The sequence below is a fragment of the Emydura macquarii genome, unplaced genomic scaffold (genome assembly GCF_026122565.2).
Source record: "Emydura macquarii macquarii isolate MOO-44397 ecotype Brisbane River unplaced genomic scaffold, CSIRO-AGI_Emac_v2 contig_3122, whole genome shotgun sequence".
NCBI classification, from domain to species: domain Eukaryota; kingdom Metazoa; phylum Chordata; order Testudines; family Chelidae; genus Emydura; species Emydura macquarii.
In genome coordinates, this window is record NW_027133259.1 from 6729975 (window position 1) to 6747810 (window position 17836).

The window sequence follows — 17836 nt, forward strand, 5'->3', positions numbered from 1 at the left end:
TGAATTTAGCCAGACACAATTCCCATTGGAGAAATTCCCACTGGAGTAGTATCTGCTTCTTAGAAGGATGAATCAGATCCACACACTTAGGGCTTGTCTTCACATATGATGCTACAGTGATGCAGCTGTGCTGCTGTAGCGTTCTAGTGAAGACGCTCTTGTGCCAACAGAACTTCTCCCATTCAGCATAATCCACCTCCCATGCGAGGCAGTAGTTATGTCGACGGGAGAAGTTCTCCTCTGACATAGTGCTGTGTACACGGGGGGTTAGGTTAGTATAACGACGTCACTCAGGGGGGTGGATTTTTCACATCCCTGAGTGACGTAGGTACCAATATAGCAGTATTGTAGTGTGTGAATATATATACGTGTGTGTATATCTAAATAAAACCAACTGCAGTGCAGACCTTGCGTTAGCTGATCTCTCTTGCTCTCTTGTATTACAAAGGCCTGATCCAAAGCCCGCTGGAATCAGTGGGAGTCTTTCCACTGACTATTGGGTTCTGGATCTTGCCGGGTTATAGATGGCATTTTATTCAAAATGCTGGCTAACTACATTTTTTCTGTTCCCAAACCCCATTAATGCCCTGCCCAATAACTTACACTTAACACAATTCTTCTCCAATTTCCTCTTGGCTGTTTCACAGTTCTCAGAATTCATATAGCAAAAGACTTGAATACCACCATCAAAAAACAGATATTGCAACTGGTATTTGTTGAGACCTAAATTTCCCCTGATGAGGGCAATAAAGTGGGGGCAGACAAAAATAATGACATGGTTGCAGTGTTTGCTCCCTTTTCAAAAACATAACCCAAAGGGGACAAGTTGAAAATTAGAAACCACAGCAAGGTTAAAGTGATTCCACAAATTCAGACTTCTGGATGGTTCAAGAAGTGTTACTTGAAAACAAAAAAATCTAGTCAATGGGGTTTTGCTGTCCCTGGAGCATCTGTGACAATTGGATCTGTCTTTTCAAGATCCGTATTAAACTTTTTAGGGCCCAATCGAGTGCCTACTGAGCCCAATGCAAGTCTTGAATGCGATGTCGGTTTGTGCCCACAGCGCACTCCTACTTTGAAAAGTATCTGTGTAAAAATGGTACCTTCTGATCCCACATACCTGCTCCCTACATGTGTTCAAAGACATAGCTGCTGACTTGAAAAACTAAAGTAAGTTTTTAGTGCTCTTTAGTTCTCTTGGCACTGCAGGGCAGCAAACTGAATCTGCGGGAGAATTAGATGGATTCTATTCTGGTTTGTGCATCAAAAGAATTTTTAACCAAGTCCCAGTTACAGAGCTCAATTCTGCCCTCAAATACTCCTGGGCAACTTCTTCGAACAAAATGATCAGAGTTTGAAGACAATCAGATGGCACGAACATAACTGAGTGCAGAGTTTGGACCACAGAGCTTTCATTACCAATGACCAGGAGGATGTACAAACCAGAAAGAACCCAGATTTACTCTCATATCCCACGCTGACTTTGCAGGACTGACAGAATAATCATGTTTTAACTTGTAAATGGAGCAAATCTGATCTCAAATCACTGAAAGACAGTGAACATGGGACCTCACAGTACCACTTTTATAGAGTCACTTTTCAGAGCGGAATCAGATTTTAAATAAAAACCACAATTGAGATTTTCACTCATACCCCTCGCAACCCGGGATTTCTCAGACTCTCTCTCAGACTCTCTCTAACAGGGGTGGCCAAACTTACTGACCCCCCAGAGACCTCCTCTTCCCCACTGGGCAGAATCCTAAGCCCCACCACCCTGCCGCAGGGCAGAAGCTCCGAGCTGCCCACCCCAGTCTGATAGACGGAGAACAGGGGGGCAGAGCAGGCTCCGTAAGCCGCACTTTAACTGTACAAGAGCTGCAGTCAGTTCATGAGCTAGTTCGGCCAGCCCTGCTCTATCACCATCACTCCCTCCCCTGCAGTGCAGTTCACACACGCAGCTAGAGGGAGAGGAGCGTTCCAGCCTCCTACGGTTTCAATCTCTGATGAAGCCTCTGAAATTTCACCAGAGATGATTTTTGGATGAAGCCCTTGTCCCGGTGGAGTCTCTCCCCAGGGTGGGCTTTCAGGTGCTCGGCCAGGTCCGACTCCTCGCTGAAGATCTTGTCACAGTCGGTGCATTCGTAGGCCCCCTCCCTTGTGTGGTTTCTCTGGGGCGCAGAGAGGCGTGAGATGTGGACGGGGCGCCTCTCGCTGCGGGGCCAAGGGTCGGGCTTCTCCCCCGGGTGGGTTCTCAGGTGCTTGGCCAGGTTCGACTGCTCGCTGAACCTCTTGCCGCAGTGAGGACAGACGTACGGCCTCTCGCCCATGTGAGTCCTGCAGTGGGTGTTGAGGTTGGAGAGCTGGCTGAAGCGTTTCCCGCAGTGGGGACAGGGGTAGGGCCTCTCCCCCGTGTGGGTCCGGCGGTGCTTCCTCAGGCTCGACGGGTCGCCGAAGCATTTCCCGCAGTCGGCGCAGACGTAGGGCTTCTCTCCCGAGTGGGTCCGCAGGTGGGTGGTGACGTTGGAGAGCTGGCTGAAGTGCTTCTCACAGCCGGGACATTTGTAGGGTCTCTCCCCGGTGTGGGTCCGCTGGTGCGTGGTGAGGTGGGATCTATGGACGAAGCTCTTCTCGCAGCGGGGGCAGGGGTAGGGTCTCTCCCCCGTGTGGGTTCTCTGGTGCTTGGCGAAAGTCGACTGGTCGCTGAAGCTCTTCTGGCAGTCAGGGCACACGTAGGGCCTCTCCCCGGTGTGGGTCCGCAGGTGGGTGGTGAGATTAGACTGGTCACCAAAGCTCTTCTCACACTGGGGGCAGGTGAAGGGCCTCTCCCCGGTGTGGGTCCGCAGGTGGGTGGTGAGACTGCTCAGGTTACTGAAGCGCCTCTCGCACTCAGGGCAGCTGTAGGGCCGCTCCCCCGTGTGGGTTCTCTGATGTCTAGTGAGGTTCGAGAGGTGACTGAAGTGTTTCCCGCACTCAGGGCAGGAGAAGGGCCGCTCCCCCGTGTGGGTTCTCTGGTGTACGGTGAGATGGGAAAGCCGACTGAAACTCCTCTCACACTCGGCACAGGGGAAGGGTCTCTCGGCTCCATGGACTCTCGCATGAGCTAAGAGCTCGGGCTTTTGCCTGAAGCTTTTCCCACAGGCCCTACATTTATACGTTTTCTTTCCCACATGAATGCTTCTCTTGTGGCTATTCAGGTCTCTCTGCCCCTCAAACCTTTCCTCACACACAGGACACATGCATGGTCCCTCACTTGTCTCTGGCCTCTCTGGCCCAGGGGGCTTGCGCAGGTTCCTAAGAGTCCTTTCACGTTTCCTCGTGGTACCTCCCTCATCCCCAGCTGTATCCCCCTTCTGCCTTTGTAACGTGTGCTGCCTCTTACAGGGAGTTTCCTGGTCAGGTCTCTGGGAAACTCTCTCTTTTGATTTCCCTATTAACATTCCCAGCAGCTTCAGGTTCTCAGGATCTTCTTTGTGATGCTTCTCAGTTCTGCTCAGGATCCCACTATCTGTAGGGAAGAAGAGAAAATCCAGTTGTGACTTCCTGTGTTGCTGGCAGAGGGAAACCGTAGAATATAAAAAGAATAGTTAGTGGGTTTTGTGCTTTAAGATAGAACAGTAAAGTACATAGCTTGGGAAAAGGGCTGGAAGGACCTGATAAGGGCAGTCCGGACACTAGCTCAGCACAAATAGAGGGCGAAAATTAGAAAGGATGAGCTAACCGCAACTGAACTGACCAGCAACTGAGCTGACCACAGCTGGCTGGGCAAAAACAGGAAGTGCCAACCTGGTCACTGTGAACATGTCACATGACATAACCACACTGACCACAAAAATGACACTGTTCACTGGATGGTTACATACTGACCGCAAAAGTGACACTGTTCACTGGTTGGTTACATACTGATTGAGCTGATCAGTTTGGTGATCAGTTTGAGGGTATTTAAACCCCCTGAAGTCAGTCGCACTGTGGACTGCAGCCCGCTGGGACCCTCGGTAGCTGGACTGAGCCCTTCTATGAACCAGCAGCGTCCGAGGGACGGCTAACACTTATCAGAGTCGACTTGGCCCAAGGGGCTTGGAAGAAAACACGTTCTGGGTAATGTGAGAGTACACTTGCTTTAAGATAACAAGCAACCATCTGTCTGTTTATCTGTCTATATAAGGTAACAAGGAGTTTACAAATGACCATCTGTCTGTAAACATAGCTTTCGTGGGTTGCAGCCCATGAAAGCTTATGCCCACAGAAATTTGTTAGTCTTTAAGGTGCTACAGGACTCTGATTGTTTTTATTCTTTAGGGGAGTTTCCCTCCATGCAGCACAGTCTTAGGGAAGAACTGTGTTGCCTCATATCCTACATGGATATCTCTGCCTAGTGAGACACGACCATGGAACCCTCCCATTGTGATGTTATCTGAATAATTCGGTGTTTCAGCATGCAGACTGGATGAAAGGAGGAAATGCCTGCCCTAAAACAAATGTTATGGGCTGGGGAAGGTGAATGTTAAAGCTCCACTTCCCAAATGAAATCATCACACACACAGAAAGTCAGAAAGATTGAGCCAAATTCTTTGCTGGCATAATGCTAATGAAATCAATGGAGTTACACCTGAAGCCTTTGACTCACTATGGGTACGGAGGACTGCGAATTAAGAGAGAGCTGCAGGAAGCTTGTCAGGCATTGGTCAAGACACAGTGAATCCTATTAAGGAAATCCAGTTCAGCAGCTTAGAAAGGGTCTCCATCTCTTTAAGGACAATTAATCTCTTTAATAAGGACAAATATGAAATACTCCACTTAGGAAGGAACAATCAGCCGCACACGTACAAAATGGGAAATGCCTGCGTGGAAGGAGCACTGTGGAAAAGGATCTGCGGGTCATAGTGGATCACAAGCTAAATCTGAGTCAACAGTGGAACTTTGTTGCAAAAAAAGCAGACCTCATTCTGGGCTGTGTTAGCAGGAGTGTTTGTAAGCAAGACGCAAGAAGTAATTCTTCCACTCTACTCCGCACTGATAAGGCCTTAACTGGAGAACTGTGTCCAGTTCTGGGCGCTGCATTTCAGAAAAGATTGGAGAAAGTCCAAAGAAGAGCAACAAAAATGATTAAAAGTCTAGAAAACATGACCCATGAGGGAAGATGGCAGATGACAGAACAAGGAGCAACGGTCTCAAGTTGCAGGGCGGGAGGTCTAGGTTGGACATTAGGAGAAAGTTTTTTACTAGGAGGGTGGTGAAGCACTGGAATGGGTTACCTAGGGAGGTGGTGGAATCTCCATCCTTAGAGGTTTTTAAGCTGAGGCTTGACAAAGCCCTGGTTGGGATGATATAGCTGAGGTTAGTCCTGCTTTGAGCAGGGGGTTGGACTAGATGACCTCCTGAGGTCCCTTCCAACTCTAATATTCTATGATTCTATGGTTCTAAGATTGAAAAAACTGGGTTTGTTTAGCCTGGAGAAGAGAAGACTGAGGGGGGACATGAGAACTGTTTTCAAGTACATAAATGGTTGTTATGAGGAGGGAGAAAAATTGTTCTCATTAGCCTCTAAGGACAGGACAAGAGACAATGAGCTTAATTTGCAGCAAGGGCAGTTTAGGTTGGACATTAGGAAAAACTTCCTAGCTGTCAGGGTAGTTAAGCACCGGAATAAATTGCCCAGGGAGGTTGTGGAATCTCCGTCGTTTTAAGAGCAGGTTGGACAGGCACCTGTCAAAGAAGGTCTCGATAATGCTTGGTCCTGCCTTGAGTGCAGGGGGACTGGACCAGAATCCCTCTCGAAGTCCCTTCCAATCCTACAATTCTATGATTCTTTACTTCACATTTTTACCTGAATATTTTGAGGAAGTTTGGATTATTACTACTCACCTGGGGATGGGTTTTCAGGAATAGCTCCATCCACAGGGTCCTGCAGATCCACAACCCACAGCTCTGACTCCCTTTGTTCTATTGGAGATATCAGTTTTGGTTTGGGACTTTTATAGCCTGTTTGTGAGGAATGAGATTGGGAGACATTATGTTCTGTTGTTGGTCCCCAAGTATGTACAAAAGTATGTAAGTGGTTTTACACCAGCCCCCTGTGCTGGAGCAGACGTGTATTCTTAATACATCCAGACATTCTAATGGAGGCTGTGAGGACAGGGAAAGGAAGGATGGCCCCGTGGAAGGGCATAAACCTAGGACTTGGGAGACCTGGCTCCTGTGTAACCTTGCGCAAGTCACTTAGCCTCTCTATGTCTCGGTTCCCCATCTGTACAATGGGAATAATACCACTGCCCTGCCTCCTGGAGTGTTATGAGAATACATACAGTAAAGATTGCGAGGAGCTCAGATACTACATTAATGGAGGGGCATATGAATAGTAAAGAGAGACAGAAATTCAGGTAGGTCAGCTCTTACACAGCTCTGAATAACAGAAAGAAAACTTACGTTTACCCAGTGAAGACAACCTTGTATATTCTTCTCCATTAGGCGTTGATACAGCTCCTTCTGTCATTACGCTAAAATATCCCTCTCCTCACAAAAGCAACAGACAAGACATCACCATACTTCAGCAGGATCTGAAATCACAAGCATCACAAACTCAGCACCTTCTGCTTCAGTCCCATCCTCACACCTGAAGCCCTAAGACTCAGCTGGAGAAATGGTCTCTTTGGGAGTAATTCACAGTGATAACCCAAGGACAGCATAGCAGGTATATTCTAGGGGATTTATCTATCCACTGGATATTTCATCTGTGATGAAAATAATAGGAGCCGCCATGTAGATCTCAGGCAGTGAAATCTGAAGGGCCCTAAATATTCCAGATGAATGAAAGGAAATAGGCTTGTCTTTTCTCTCCTTTCACTTTCTGATTCTCCATTTCTCCATTAGTGTCCATCTGCTTCTGGGTGCAAGTCATGGTGGTATTTTTTATCTGTAGAGAGCTACATAGTTTGGAACTTTAATGACTGTCTCTCTCTGTTCATGCACCACCACAGTATCTAAGATCACCTAGAGTACCTTTGTTTTCACTTTGCTTAGTGCAGAGGGGGGATGGAAGAGTGGGAGGGGGGATAGATACACTTCATTAACATTCTGTAAACTAAAGACCTCCCCTCAATAAAAAACAAACAACAATAAAAGGAAGAGCTGCAGGAGTGAAAAGAGAATGCAGACAGAAGTCCAGCAAGTGAGTGGGGGCTATCCACTTTATTGCACTGAATGCAACATGTATGATTACCTATTCTAGGGGTGGCTGGCATATGTGTGCATTCCAGGGCAAGGAGTTCCTGGCCCTCAGAGATTGCATATGGGCTTTGGAGACCAGGGTGGCTGAAACAGAGGAGCTAAGGGAGACAGAGAGGTACATAGAGGAGACTTTCCAGGACACAGTAGAACGGTCCTACCCTGGTATGACAGCCTCTGTACTGATGAGGAGGATGCAAATCTCAGGGAAGGAGAACATCAGACTGGAGCGCAGGGAAACAATCAGATAGTTGAGACCCTCCTTTCAGGTGATGTCATGGTATCTTCTCTCACTGAGGGTACGTCTCCAAGGGAGGCAACTCCAGTTATTAGGAAAACACAGGTAATAGTGATGGGGGATTCAATCATTGGGAACACAGACAGCTGGGTTTGTGATGACTGGGAGAACCGCAGGGTGACTTGTGAAGGTTGTGGCTCTCTCAAGACATCTAGGCGGATTTATGTGTCGTGCTGGGGAGGAGCCGGTGGTTGTGGCACATGTAGGTACCAATAAGGTAGGGATGGAGAGAGGTCCTGGAGGCCAAATTTAGCCTGCTAGGTAAGAGATTGAGGTCCAGGACCTCCATGGCAGCATTCTCTGAAATGCTTCCAATTCCACAGGCAGTCAGACAGACAGAAATGCATGGAGGAGATGACGGTGTGGTGTAGGGAGGAGGGGTTTAGATTGATTCGGAACCGGGGAACCTTCTGGGAAAGGGGGAGCCTATGCAGGAAGGATGGGCTCCACCTAAACCAAAATGGAACTGGATGGCTGGCAGGTGAAATTAAAGAGGTCACAGCGCATTATTATTGGGTGCTGTCTGTTTTCCGACTGGGTCTGCGGACAGGCTGTTGCACAGAGCTGCAGATGGAAGAGGAGATAGAGGAGAGGGAGGGAAATGCAGAGACCGGGGAGCAGAGCAGCTGGAGACCCAAGGAAGAGCAGGAGATCCCGCAAGAGAGGGGCTGCTTCCCCGTCCCTTCGCTCCGCCCGCCGCCCTTCCTTTGTGCCCGCCGCCGGCTCCCAGGGGCGGTGCCTGTCCCCGCCGCCCGGGCCGGGCCGGGGCTGGCCGCTGGCCCCCGCCCCGCTGCGACCTGCCCGGGGCACTCACCGCTCCAGCGGGCGGGCAGCAAGACGGCGCCGCCTGGGCTCGGCCTGGCCCGGAGCGGCTCGCGGCGGTGGAGGAGGGGGGCAGCGGCTGCGGACGGACGGACGCACGCCAGCAGCTCTCTGCGGGAGACGGGAAGAGGAAGCCTCCGTCCGGCCGTCCTTCCGCACGTATCCTGCTCCTCTCCCCGAGCTGGGGGCGCTCCCTCCCGTTAACCCCTCACTCCCCAGGCGCTGGGGCCGTGTCTGTGCCAGCCCCCCCCCTGCTCCCTCGGACATCTGCACCCCAGATCTCGGCCCCCCTCCTGTCCTGCCCGCTGCCTGCACTGCACAGGGAGGAGGGGTCTGTGATCTGTCCGGCCCCTTCATGGTGGTGTGAGTCACTCATGGTATGGGGCAGCCCCAAAGGCCTGGCTCAGGATCAGACCTGCCCTGGTGCTGGGTGATGAAGAGGGTCCCTGTTCCAGGGAGCTTACAGGCCAGAAGATCCTCAGCAGGAACAAATATCTAGTGCTGTGATGTTTGCCAGGGTGATTTCAGGAACAGAGCTTGTCTACACTTAAAACATAGTGGCACCATTTTAGTGGCGCTGATTAGTGTAGACACTACCCGTGCCAACAGGAGAGGTTCTCCCCTGGGCATAGGGGATCCATCTCCCTGGCAGACAGGAGCCAGGTTGATGGAAGAATTCTTCCTTGAGCTAGCTCTGTCTACACAGGGACTCCAGGCCTCAGTATCCCACTCCGGACATCGTTATGCCGATCTAATTTTCTAGTATAGACCAGGCCTGACACACTGGGAAGCACTTTTGTTTCTTTGGAATTTCACCTTTCAATTCAAACAAAAATGTTTACGCGTCTAGCCCGTGCAGAGAACACTTTCAAAATGTGAATTCCTGCTGGGCCTGCGGCCTTTGGGGTGGTCTACAGGGAAAAGTTACATGGACACAGCATGGACGTCTCTGGTGGGTGTGAAAAACCCACACCCCTGAGGTGTAGCTATGCCAGGCTAACCCCTTGGCTACACAGCGCTCGGTGGATGGAAGAATTTTTCTGTCTACCTAGCTACGGCCTTGGGGAAGTGGACTAACTACGGCGATGGAAGAACTGCTGCTGTTGGAAGCGTCTACACCGAAGCGCTATAGTGTCACAGCTGCACCACTGTCGTGTTTTAAGTATAGACACCAGGCTGCAGAGAGACAAGCTAAACCATTAGCTGTAAGAGACTGGTGAACTGCTCCATTCACACAAAGAGGAAATTAACTCGGGAGCCTAATGATGATGATCATTTGTACTGTCGACATTACATCTGTTATTGCTGATTATCTGAGCAGAAATATCCAGCTCATGTGCTTAGCCAGTGTGCTTGGATGTCACAGAGGTAGGAGATGGAATAGACCCACTGTAGATCTAAGCCGTCCTGAGCTGCAGAAGGGTCATTCTGCAGCGGATCCCCCAAGATTCGCCTCCCCTCACAGCGCCCCATGCTCTGCAAGTCCCAAGCCACTTCCTGCTTCTCAGTAGCCGACACTTGAACATGATGAATTGCATTTCCCTGGTGCAGTGTTGTTCCACTCCAGGATGAGCTCTGCTGAGGGTAAATCAAGCTAGGAATGGGGTGATGGGAGAGACAAACTTACTAGTCATTTCTGGCTTACATACTTGGGAGGCACCCACGCTACCACAACAGAGGCCATATATAAACAGGTGGGGCTCTTGCACCAGCATGGGGAGATTCTGTGGAGAAAGAGCAGGGAGGAGGCTGGCCCTAGACGAGCAGAGAGAGTCAGGAGGGCAGTGGAGAAGGAACAGCTCTGTTAAGACCTCCTGAGCAAGGAGGGCAGCTGCTGCACTGGGTTCTGCAAGGACAGGGGAGCTCTTTGGGCAGGGGACTGGTGGAAGGGTTATATTTGCAAAGATCCAGTTTAGTTCCTCCAGAGCTGGGGGAGGCCGGCCACATAATAAAAGCCATTCTCCTCTTGGCAGCTGCAGCGTGGGAAAGGGAGGAATTCCCTGAGAAGCCCTGTGGGTGAGTCACGCCAAGAGGGCAGAGATGTGAGAATGTGCTGGAGAAAAGCGCATGGCCCGAAGGCCGGGGAGTGGGAGGTTAAAACCACAGAGCTTCTTAACCCACCCTGCCCTAGAGAGGATGCACACACTTAGAGGGAGGACTTAACGATGGGAATTTCCTGTTAAAGAGCGAAGCGCCAGAAACCAGCCCCCAGCCACTGCCATGCTAACACAGGGGAATGAAGCCCTGGGGAGCAGGTGGAAGCGGTAAGTCGGGGGCAGGGATGTTGTAACAAGAGGAGAGGGCAGTCACACACAGCAGGGAAATCGTTCCCGAGGAGGGGGAAAGCAAACAGCAACCACATTCAGCACAAGGGAGCTGAAGTGTGGCTGGTAAGGGATTAGACAGCCAGCACCCCGGACAGTACCAGTGTCTGGGGGCTGGTGCATGTGCAGCCCAGCAGGGTCCCCGTTGCACCAGCCTGTCCAGGGGTGGCACATGAAGGGCTGAGCTGCCACCCCTTAGGATCCTCCAAGGTTTAGTTGAAAGGGGGCATGGAGTGAGGGCACCCCAGAGCCAACAAGGAGGTTCACTGGGGTTCCCCTCAGGGAATATTGTTACTGCTTTATCCCAAGAGCGTACCCACTGTGTGGGGCTTTGCAGGGCTGTTTCTCTGGGGAGAAGAACTGCACCCCTGTTTAGGTACAAAGAATGTAGGCAGAATCCTGCACACAGTAGGAACAAACAAGAGGAGGTAGTGTCCTTGGCCAGTTTTCAAGCCTGTCTTTCCAGCGAGTCCTGTGCCCCAGGGAGCTCCGTCTCTCTGCTCCTTCTCAGGACCACACTCACAAAGGCTTCTTGCTTCCTGTTGGCTTTGACACACACACACACCTTATCAAACCCAGTCTAAGATCCTGCATTTGCAACCAGGCCAGGGAAATCCCTCAGACTATGAGTTTAAGCTTCACCAGGAAGCAGATTGCCTTGGGCAGTGGTTTCTATTACCTCCAGTCATCTCACTCCATAAAGGGACTTAATTGCTCCTTCTGTTTAGCCCTGAAGAAGGGTGATTACCCACCTATCGACTTCAAGCAGGTCTGTGATTGATCAGTGGATCAAAGACAGCTGATGGTAGCCATTAGCACCTTCCAGTATACCATGTTAAATGTAGCACTCCCCACTGGATCCTCCACACATTCCATTCATTGTCAGGGGAAGCACATGATTTAGTGGGGCAGGACTACTGAGTGACCAATATCCTTCTCTTATACTCTGAGCCAGATCATGGGTCTGCGCAGTGGCCAAGGGAGGAGTGTGTGTGCAAAGATGGTTGAAAGCTCCCCTTTGCACTCCCTGTATCCTGTTTCTGCCTCCATGTTGGGCCTTCTCCTTCGGCAAAGAAAAGGGCTGGGTTTAAAATCCTCACATTTTATTTGTAACACGTATTCAAGCATTTAATATTCCAGTTGCCACCAGTTTTATTTCCCTGGAGCAGGGTTGCTCGTTCCCCAAACTGCTGCAATCTCTCAGGTGGAACAAAGGAAAGAGCCATGTGTCCCTAGTCTCCATGGCTCCATAGACAGGGAGATCCCAAGAGGTGCCTATTCAGGTGAAGAATAAGTCAAAGCAACCCAGGCACCATCAGTGGGTGGAATAAAACCCCGGGATTCCAACAAAACAGTTTTGAGTTCGCCCGTTTCTGTCTTGTCTCATCTATTTCTGTTAGACCAAGTCAGGAATCTTCCATCAAAATGTTTTTTCAACAAAAAATGCAGTTTGCACAAAATCCACAAAATGATACACCAGTCTCCCCTCTGTTAGAACCACTGGAGTGCATCATGACTGCATGTCATGTTTCATGACTGCAATGCACCATGAAAGATGCTGGCCAACCAGGGATCCTGTCCCATAGGAGAGAATGGAAGCACGCTACATGGGGGTGAACTATAACTCATCTGAAGTACCACAGCAGCTCAGGCAGACAAGTTCAATGTGGAAGTCCATTGAAAGGAAACGTTTTCATTTGGTTCAACAAACCAAACCAAACCAAACCAAACCAATTTGATTCAGAAATGTCAAAATGTTTCCGTGAGAAATGTCAACAAAGAAAAGTTTAAACATTTCTGAATTTAAATTTTTCTGACCTTTTTGTTCCGCAAAAAAAATTGAACATTTCAGCTTTTTGTTCCAATTCAGGACAAATATCAAACAAATATCAAAATATCATGATTTCCTGTGGGGTGGGTTTTTGGTTTTTCGACCAGCTCTATTTTCAATATTGTAGCCAGCAGTTAGAGTAACTGAAAAGCAGATGCCAATAACATCAATCCTGACAGACGGCTGATGTTCCCTCCCCTAACCAGTGTGCTGCAGCAGAAACTTCCCTGTGTGCAAGAGCTGCATTGAGCTCTGAATGTGGTGAGGGCCATGGTCATTACTTTCTTCTACGGCAGTCAGTTCCATAGTGTGGGGCCGGCTTCCGGGGATGTTCTGGGGAAAGGTGTGACACAGTGGGATATGTCTGTACCAAATTGTGAACTCCATTTTGTATTGCAACCTCCATCTTGGAGCGTAACCTTCATTGTGAACTTTACTTAATAGCAGAACCTCCAATTTGGATTAGAATATCCATTTTGTATTAGGGTTTGACACCTAAGTGAATGATTATGGCCTTGTCTGCACTTAAAACTTATGCCAGCTTAGCGATGTCAGTCAGCAATGTGAAAAACACCCCCCCAGCTGACATAGCTATGCTGATAACTCCTCCTCCCCGTACAGATATAGCTGTGTTACCACAAGAGGTCTTCTATCAATATAGCTGACTTCGTTCGGGGAGCTGGTGTTCCTACATCAACAGAAAATCTCCTTCTTGTCAGTGTATGTTGCATCTACACTAGGGGCTGGCATGGGCTCTGTAGTGTAGACGTAGTCTGTGGCTGAGACGACACCACAGAGCAATCGTGGGCCGCTGACTTTGGTTGTCTCTCAACTACTGGCCCACTGCCACGGGACAGTGGATTCTCCACAGAAGCCTGATTGGGGGCAAAGGGCTGGAATTTCCCAGTTAGAACACCTGGGCAAAAAGGGACAGAGACTGTATTTGAGAGAGGAGGGCTTCTCTGAGCAAGGGGACCAACCACCATGACATATCAAAAGCCTGGGCTAGAGAGAGGGGACAGAGCAGGAGGGTCTGCCTAGCTTGAAACACTGACCAGACCCTGGACTCGGGGGGTGAGGTCAGAGAAGAGGGTGAGGTGGAAGCATTGTAGCACTGTCTGTTATTTTGTAAAGATCTATAACTCTCCAGTTTTTTCTTAAGAGTAAAGTGGCTGTGGTTAAGAAATGCCTGTATTTCTTACTTGCCTGCCACGTTTTCCCTAAAAGGGTTAACTGAGCAGCTCAGAGTGCCCACACCTCGATGAGGCTCTGAGGGAGCATGGCTGAAGCCTAGTCTTCACCTAGAAATTAGGTTGACCTAGCTATGTCACTTAGGGCTGTGAAAAATTTTGCGCTCTGTGCAACAGAGTTAGGTCAACCTAACCCCCACTGTAGAGGCAACTAGGTTGACAGAAGAATTATTCATCACCCTAGCTGCTGCCTTTCGGAGAGGTGGATTACCTACATTGATGGAAAAAGCTCTTCAGTCGACGTAGGAAGCATCTACACTATGGCAGTACAGCGGCAAAGCTGCAGCGCCATAGCTGTGCCACTCTAGTGCAGACACACCCTCAGCAACCACAGGCTTGGGAAGGCTGAGGCACTGGTTTGGGTTTAAGACAGCTAGCCTGCAGAGCCCCACATCCCTTGGAAAGATGGCAGACACGGCAGCTAGGAATTAGTCAGAAGCATGTGGGATCCAGCAGTCGGGTTCATTCACAACAAACCAGTGTCTAGCCAGAGGGAGGGATTGGTTCAGGTTGTGAAAAAAGACTCAGGTGATTTTTTTCTCCTGTTTTATGATCTTATCCAAGGGTGATTGGAAAGACTGCTTTTGACTGTGGCAGGCTTAGGATCAGGCTGTAAAGTTTTCAGATGTGTGACAAACTCTTTGTGATCGCCATGGCGGAGGCACCCTTTCCCCTAGGCACAAGGATGAACCATGTCTCAATTCTCTCTTTGTTCCGGCAGGTGATGAGGTCATGAGTGGAAATGAGGAGGAGAATCCAAAACAGGAGGATCTTCAGGCAGAGGAACCAAATGTAGCATGGTCAGAACAATCCAAAGGGAATGATTCGCGGAGCCCTGACTGGGAAGATGACTGTGAGGATGAGTGGGGGACAGAAAATCATGAGAGAACCTATCCAGGAAAGAAATGGGGTGAATCTCCTCCGCAAGGGAGAGGTTTCAGGAAACTCAAAGACATCATTGCCCAGCAGAGGACTCACACTGGAGAGAAACCTCATAAATGTCCCGACTGTGAGAAGAGCTTTAGCCGGAGATCAAACCTTATTCAGCACCAGAGGACCCACACTGGCCAGAGACCTTACGGGTGCCCCGAGTGTGGGAAAACTTTCAGCCTGCGCTCGACGCTTACCAGACATCAGCGAACCCACTTGCAGGAGAAGCCCTATAAATGCACTGAGTGTGGGAAGAGCTTCCGCCAGAGCTCAGACCTGATTGCCCACCAGCGGGTGCACACAGGAGAGACGCCGTATCAGTGTGCTGTGTGCGGGAAGAGCTTTGGGCGAAGCTCCAACCTGAACCAGCACCAGACAACGCACATGGGGGAGAAACCCTATCAATGTGCCGACTGCCTGAAGAGCTTCAGGAGAAGCTCGGCCCTGGTGCAGCACCAGAGGAGCCACACGGGAGAGAAACCCTATCAATGCGCTGAATGCCGGAGCCGCTTCCTGCAGAGCTCAGACCTGATCAAACACCAGAGGATACACACCGGGGAGAGGCCCTACCAGTGCCCTGCCTGTGGGAAATGCTTCAACCAGAGCTCCTCACTCACTGAGCACCAGAGGACCCACACCGGGGAGAGACCCTACCACTGCACCGAGTGTGGGAAACGTTTCTGCCAGAGCTCCACGCTCATCCAGCACCAGAGGATCCACACGGGGGAGAAGCCCTACAGGTGCACTGAGTGTGGGAAGAGCTTCTGCCGGAGCTCAAACCTGAATCAGCACCTGACAATCCACATGATAAAGAAACCTCATTGGTGCGCTGACTGTGGGAGGGGCTTCAATCAGCTCACTAACCTTACTATACACCAGAGAATCCACGCTGGGCAGACACCCTAGGAGCTATGAGGACAGCTTCATGGACCTGCCAGCACCAGAAAATACATTCCACACAGAAAGCAGTGCTGGCTGTCTTCCTCCTGGATAGTGGCCTACTCCAGGCGGTTCAGTTCAGGGAGGGATTAGAGATCTTTTCCTTCACCTTTAAGAGATTTACCAGCTGGATAATCTTGCTGAGAAGGATGTGGCCTGTTCTGCTGCTTTTGCTCCACCCACTGCAGAATGAAACTGATCAGGATCATGCCAGTTTCATTCTGCTGCTGGAGAAGCACTTTGTTGCACAGTTGGGATCCACAAAGAGGGGTAGGTGGAGGAAAATGGCAGGGAGGGCCAGAGGCACCGAAGCAAATGGGAAGGTAACGTTGCTCAAGGCTGTTTCCAGAGACTATCTGATAAAACATTTATCCTTCACACAGCTCCCATGTAAAATATAATATACCTTCTAGGTCAGAAGTCAATGGATACATGCAGCCAGGGTTTATTGGCTCCACATATGCAGAACTACTACAAAGCAGTGACTTACCATGGGTTTCTCATGCGCTATGGAGTGGACATCAACACACCAAGACAGGCACAAACTGGGCTGGGAGAACACAGTATCTAGTGCCTGGATCCCTCGGGGAGAAGACTGAAACACTTCTCTGTTCACATGAACTTCAGGCCATTAGTGAGGTACCGGGATTGTGTGATGTCCATAAATTGGAGCCATTGTCAGGTACCTAATTCTATACTAGACATGTCTTCCATGAAGAGGTCAGGAAGTCCTCAGATATGCAGCAGAATATGGGGGGCTGCTGTGGCCATTACATGCTGCCCAAACTCTAAATACATGGTGTTCCCCTCCCATACCCAGTCTTCCTAACACTAACAAATGTGCATTCAGCAAGCTAATGAGCGGTGTTTAAAAAACCCCTACTGACAGGCACTGTCTAAAGCACCCTCTGCAGTCTTAAGCTGAGAAAATAAAGTAGCAACGATAAACTAGGCCATGTGCCACTGAGTCCTTTTATAGTGAAAGACATTGTACAGCAATACTCTGTGCAATGATCTGCTATTAATGCCTTTCACATGGACAAAAAGGAATATATGGCCTGATTCTCCACTGCCTTGTAGCTTGTGTCATCATTTACATCTATTTAAAGTGAGTGTAAAATGTTATCATTTTGACTGGGCTGGACTTTACACTCTGCACAGGGATAAATGATTACACAAGGTACAAAATTGGGTCCATAGTTTCCCTGTTAGACTGGAGGACATGATACGTTATTATTTGGCAAGCTATAAAAAGTGGAGGCAGAGCCAGTTTTGACATTATTGGAAGCTGTTGGAAATGGAGCCAGTGACGGCACGGAGCAGAGACTGTAGACCACAACCCTTCTCTTTGTCCAAAGTGTGTGCAGCCCGGGTGTGTCTGCAGAAAGATGTGTGCTTAGTAAATGCTACCTGTGTAGCCATAACTGGTGCAGCTGCAATTCATGGTAACCTGGTAATATGAGGGAGGATGGAGGTTATACCATTTGTCACATTTCTAAATGCTCATTTGTTACTGTTTAAGATAAATACAATCTTAATATTATTCATTTAAGTCTGGAGATCCTGCATTGGCATCAGCAATCCTTCATAGCCCGGTGCATACATAGAACACTGAAAAGTATAAAGTAGCTTATTTATATGGTTCCACATTGTTGGTCTTGTAAATAATTGCTTGGACTTAGTACAATCTCTGCACGCTTGCATCTCTGTACTTAACTGTGAAGGTAGATTCCTTTTTTAAAAAAAATGCGTTTGATTGTTTATGTTAAATACTGTTCTTTGCAACATTTTAAAGTTATGCAATAAAGTAAAATCATTGTTTGCCGTGGGTTGCATTATTCTTTTTATTGCAACACTGCAATAGGTGTTTAGCAGTGGCAAGTTCCTCCGGGGCCTCTAATCCGTTTCTATGTCATACACACAAAATTACATTAAAAGAACATTATTCAGCTTGCAGCGTAAAGCCCTCAAAACTTAAGAAATGCCAGAATTATGGTTGCCCGTGCAATTTTAATTCAGCTTCCCTGTATGTATGAATTAGGAGACAGTTTTAAATTGTATGATCACATGCTATTTTTTTTTCCACAGGACTTCTGCCTTAGTCAGTGCACAGGATGGACGGTACTCACTTTTCCCAATCTGCTCCTCCAGCCTTCCCTCTCACAGTGCCGAGGCCAGCTCTTGTCCCCTCTGCTTTTGAATTGGACAGCTTCTTCCTCCT

At 49.1% G+C, this 17836-nt stretch overlaps 2 protein-coding genes across 5 annotated transcripts; one reads left to right on the forward strand and one right to left on the reverse strand.

The window, feature by feature from the left end:
* Nucleotides 1–1521: 1521 nt before the first annotated feature.
* Nucleotides 1522–8460, reverse strand: LOC137141931 (zinc finger protein 84-like). 2 transcript variants are annotated; one of them, XM_067531047.1, is made up of 4 exons: nucleotides 8334–8460; nucleotides 6424–6554; nucleotides 5863–5979; nucleotides 1522–3505 (listed from the first exon to the last, which is right to left on the reverse strand). In XM_067531047.1, exons 2-4 carry the CDS (start codon nucleotides 6488–6490, stop codon nucleotides 1986–1988), a joined length of 1704 nt encoding a protein of 567 aa, XP_067387148.1. In that variant the 5' UTR covers nucleotides 6491–6554; nucleotides 8334–8460; the 3' UTR covers nucleotides 1522–1985. The 2 variants fall into 2 exon arrangements, with proteins under 2 accessions (XP_067387148.1, XP_067387149.1); XM_067531048.1 differs by lacking the exons at nucleotides 5863–5979; nucleotides 8334–8460 and having other exon boundaries at nucleotides 6424–6451.
* On the forward strand, nucleotides 7995–17432 carry LOC137141932 (zinc finger protein 436-like). Of its 3 annotated transcripts, none has more exons than XM_067531051.1 (2): nucleotides 7995–8014; nucleotides 14468–17432. In XM_067531051.1, the coding sequence occupies exon 2, from the start codon at nucleotides 14479–14481 to the stop codon at nucleotides 15580–15582; it is 1104 nt and encodes a 367-aa protein (XP_067387152.1). In that variant the 5' UTR covers nucleotides 7995–8014; nucleotides 14468–14478; the 3' UTR covers nucleotides 15583–17432. The 3 variants fall into 3 exon arrangements, with proteins under 3 accessions (XP_067387152.1, XP_067387150.1, XP_067387151.1); XM_067531049.1 differs by lacking the exon at nucleotides 7995–8014 and adding an exon at nucleotides 9618–9709; XM_067531050.1 differs by lacking the exon at nucleotides 7995–8014 and adding an exon at nucleotides 10427–10605.
* The last annotated feature ends 404 nt before the right edge of the window (nucleotides 17433–17836 follow it).

Bases quoted from the DNA above. Each gene is read 5' to 3' on its own strand.
- LOC137141931 (XM_067531047.1), bottom strand. From the start codon at position 6,490: ATGACAGAAGGAGCTGTATCAACGCCTAATGGAGAAGAATATACAAGG. The intron at 5,980-6,423 runs GTAAGTTTTCTT...CCTCACAAACAG, and splicing joins GTTGTCTTCACTGGGTAAAC to GCTATAAAAGTCCCAAACCA. The intron at 3,506-5,862 runs GTGAGTAGTAAT...TCTTCCCTACAG, and splicing joins TCCTGAAAACCCATCCCCAG to ATAGTGGGATCCTGAGCAGA.
- LOC137141932 (XM_067531049.1), top strand. From the start codon at position 9,676: ATGTGCTTAGCCAGTGTGCTTGGATGTCACAGAG. The intron at 9,710-14,467 runs GTAGGAGATGGA...TTGTTCCGGCAG, and splicing joins TGTGCTTGGATGTCACAGAG to GTGATGAGGTCATGAGTGGA.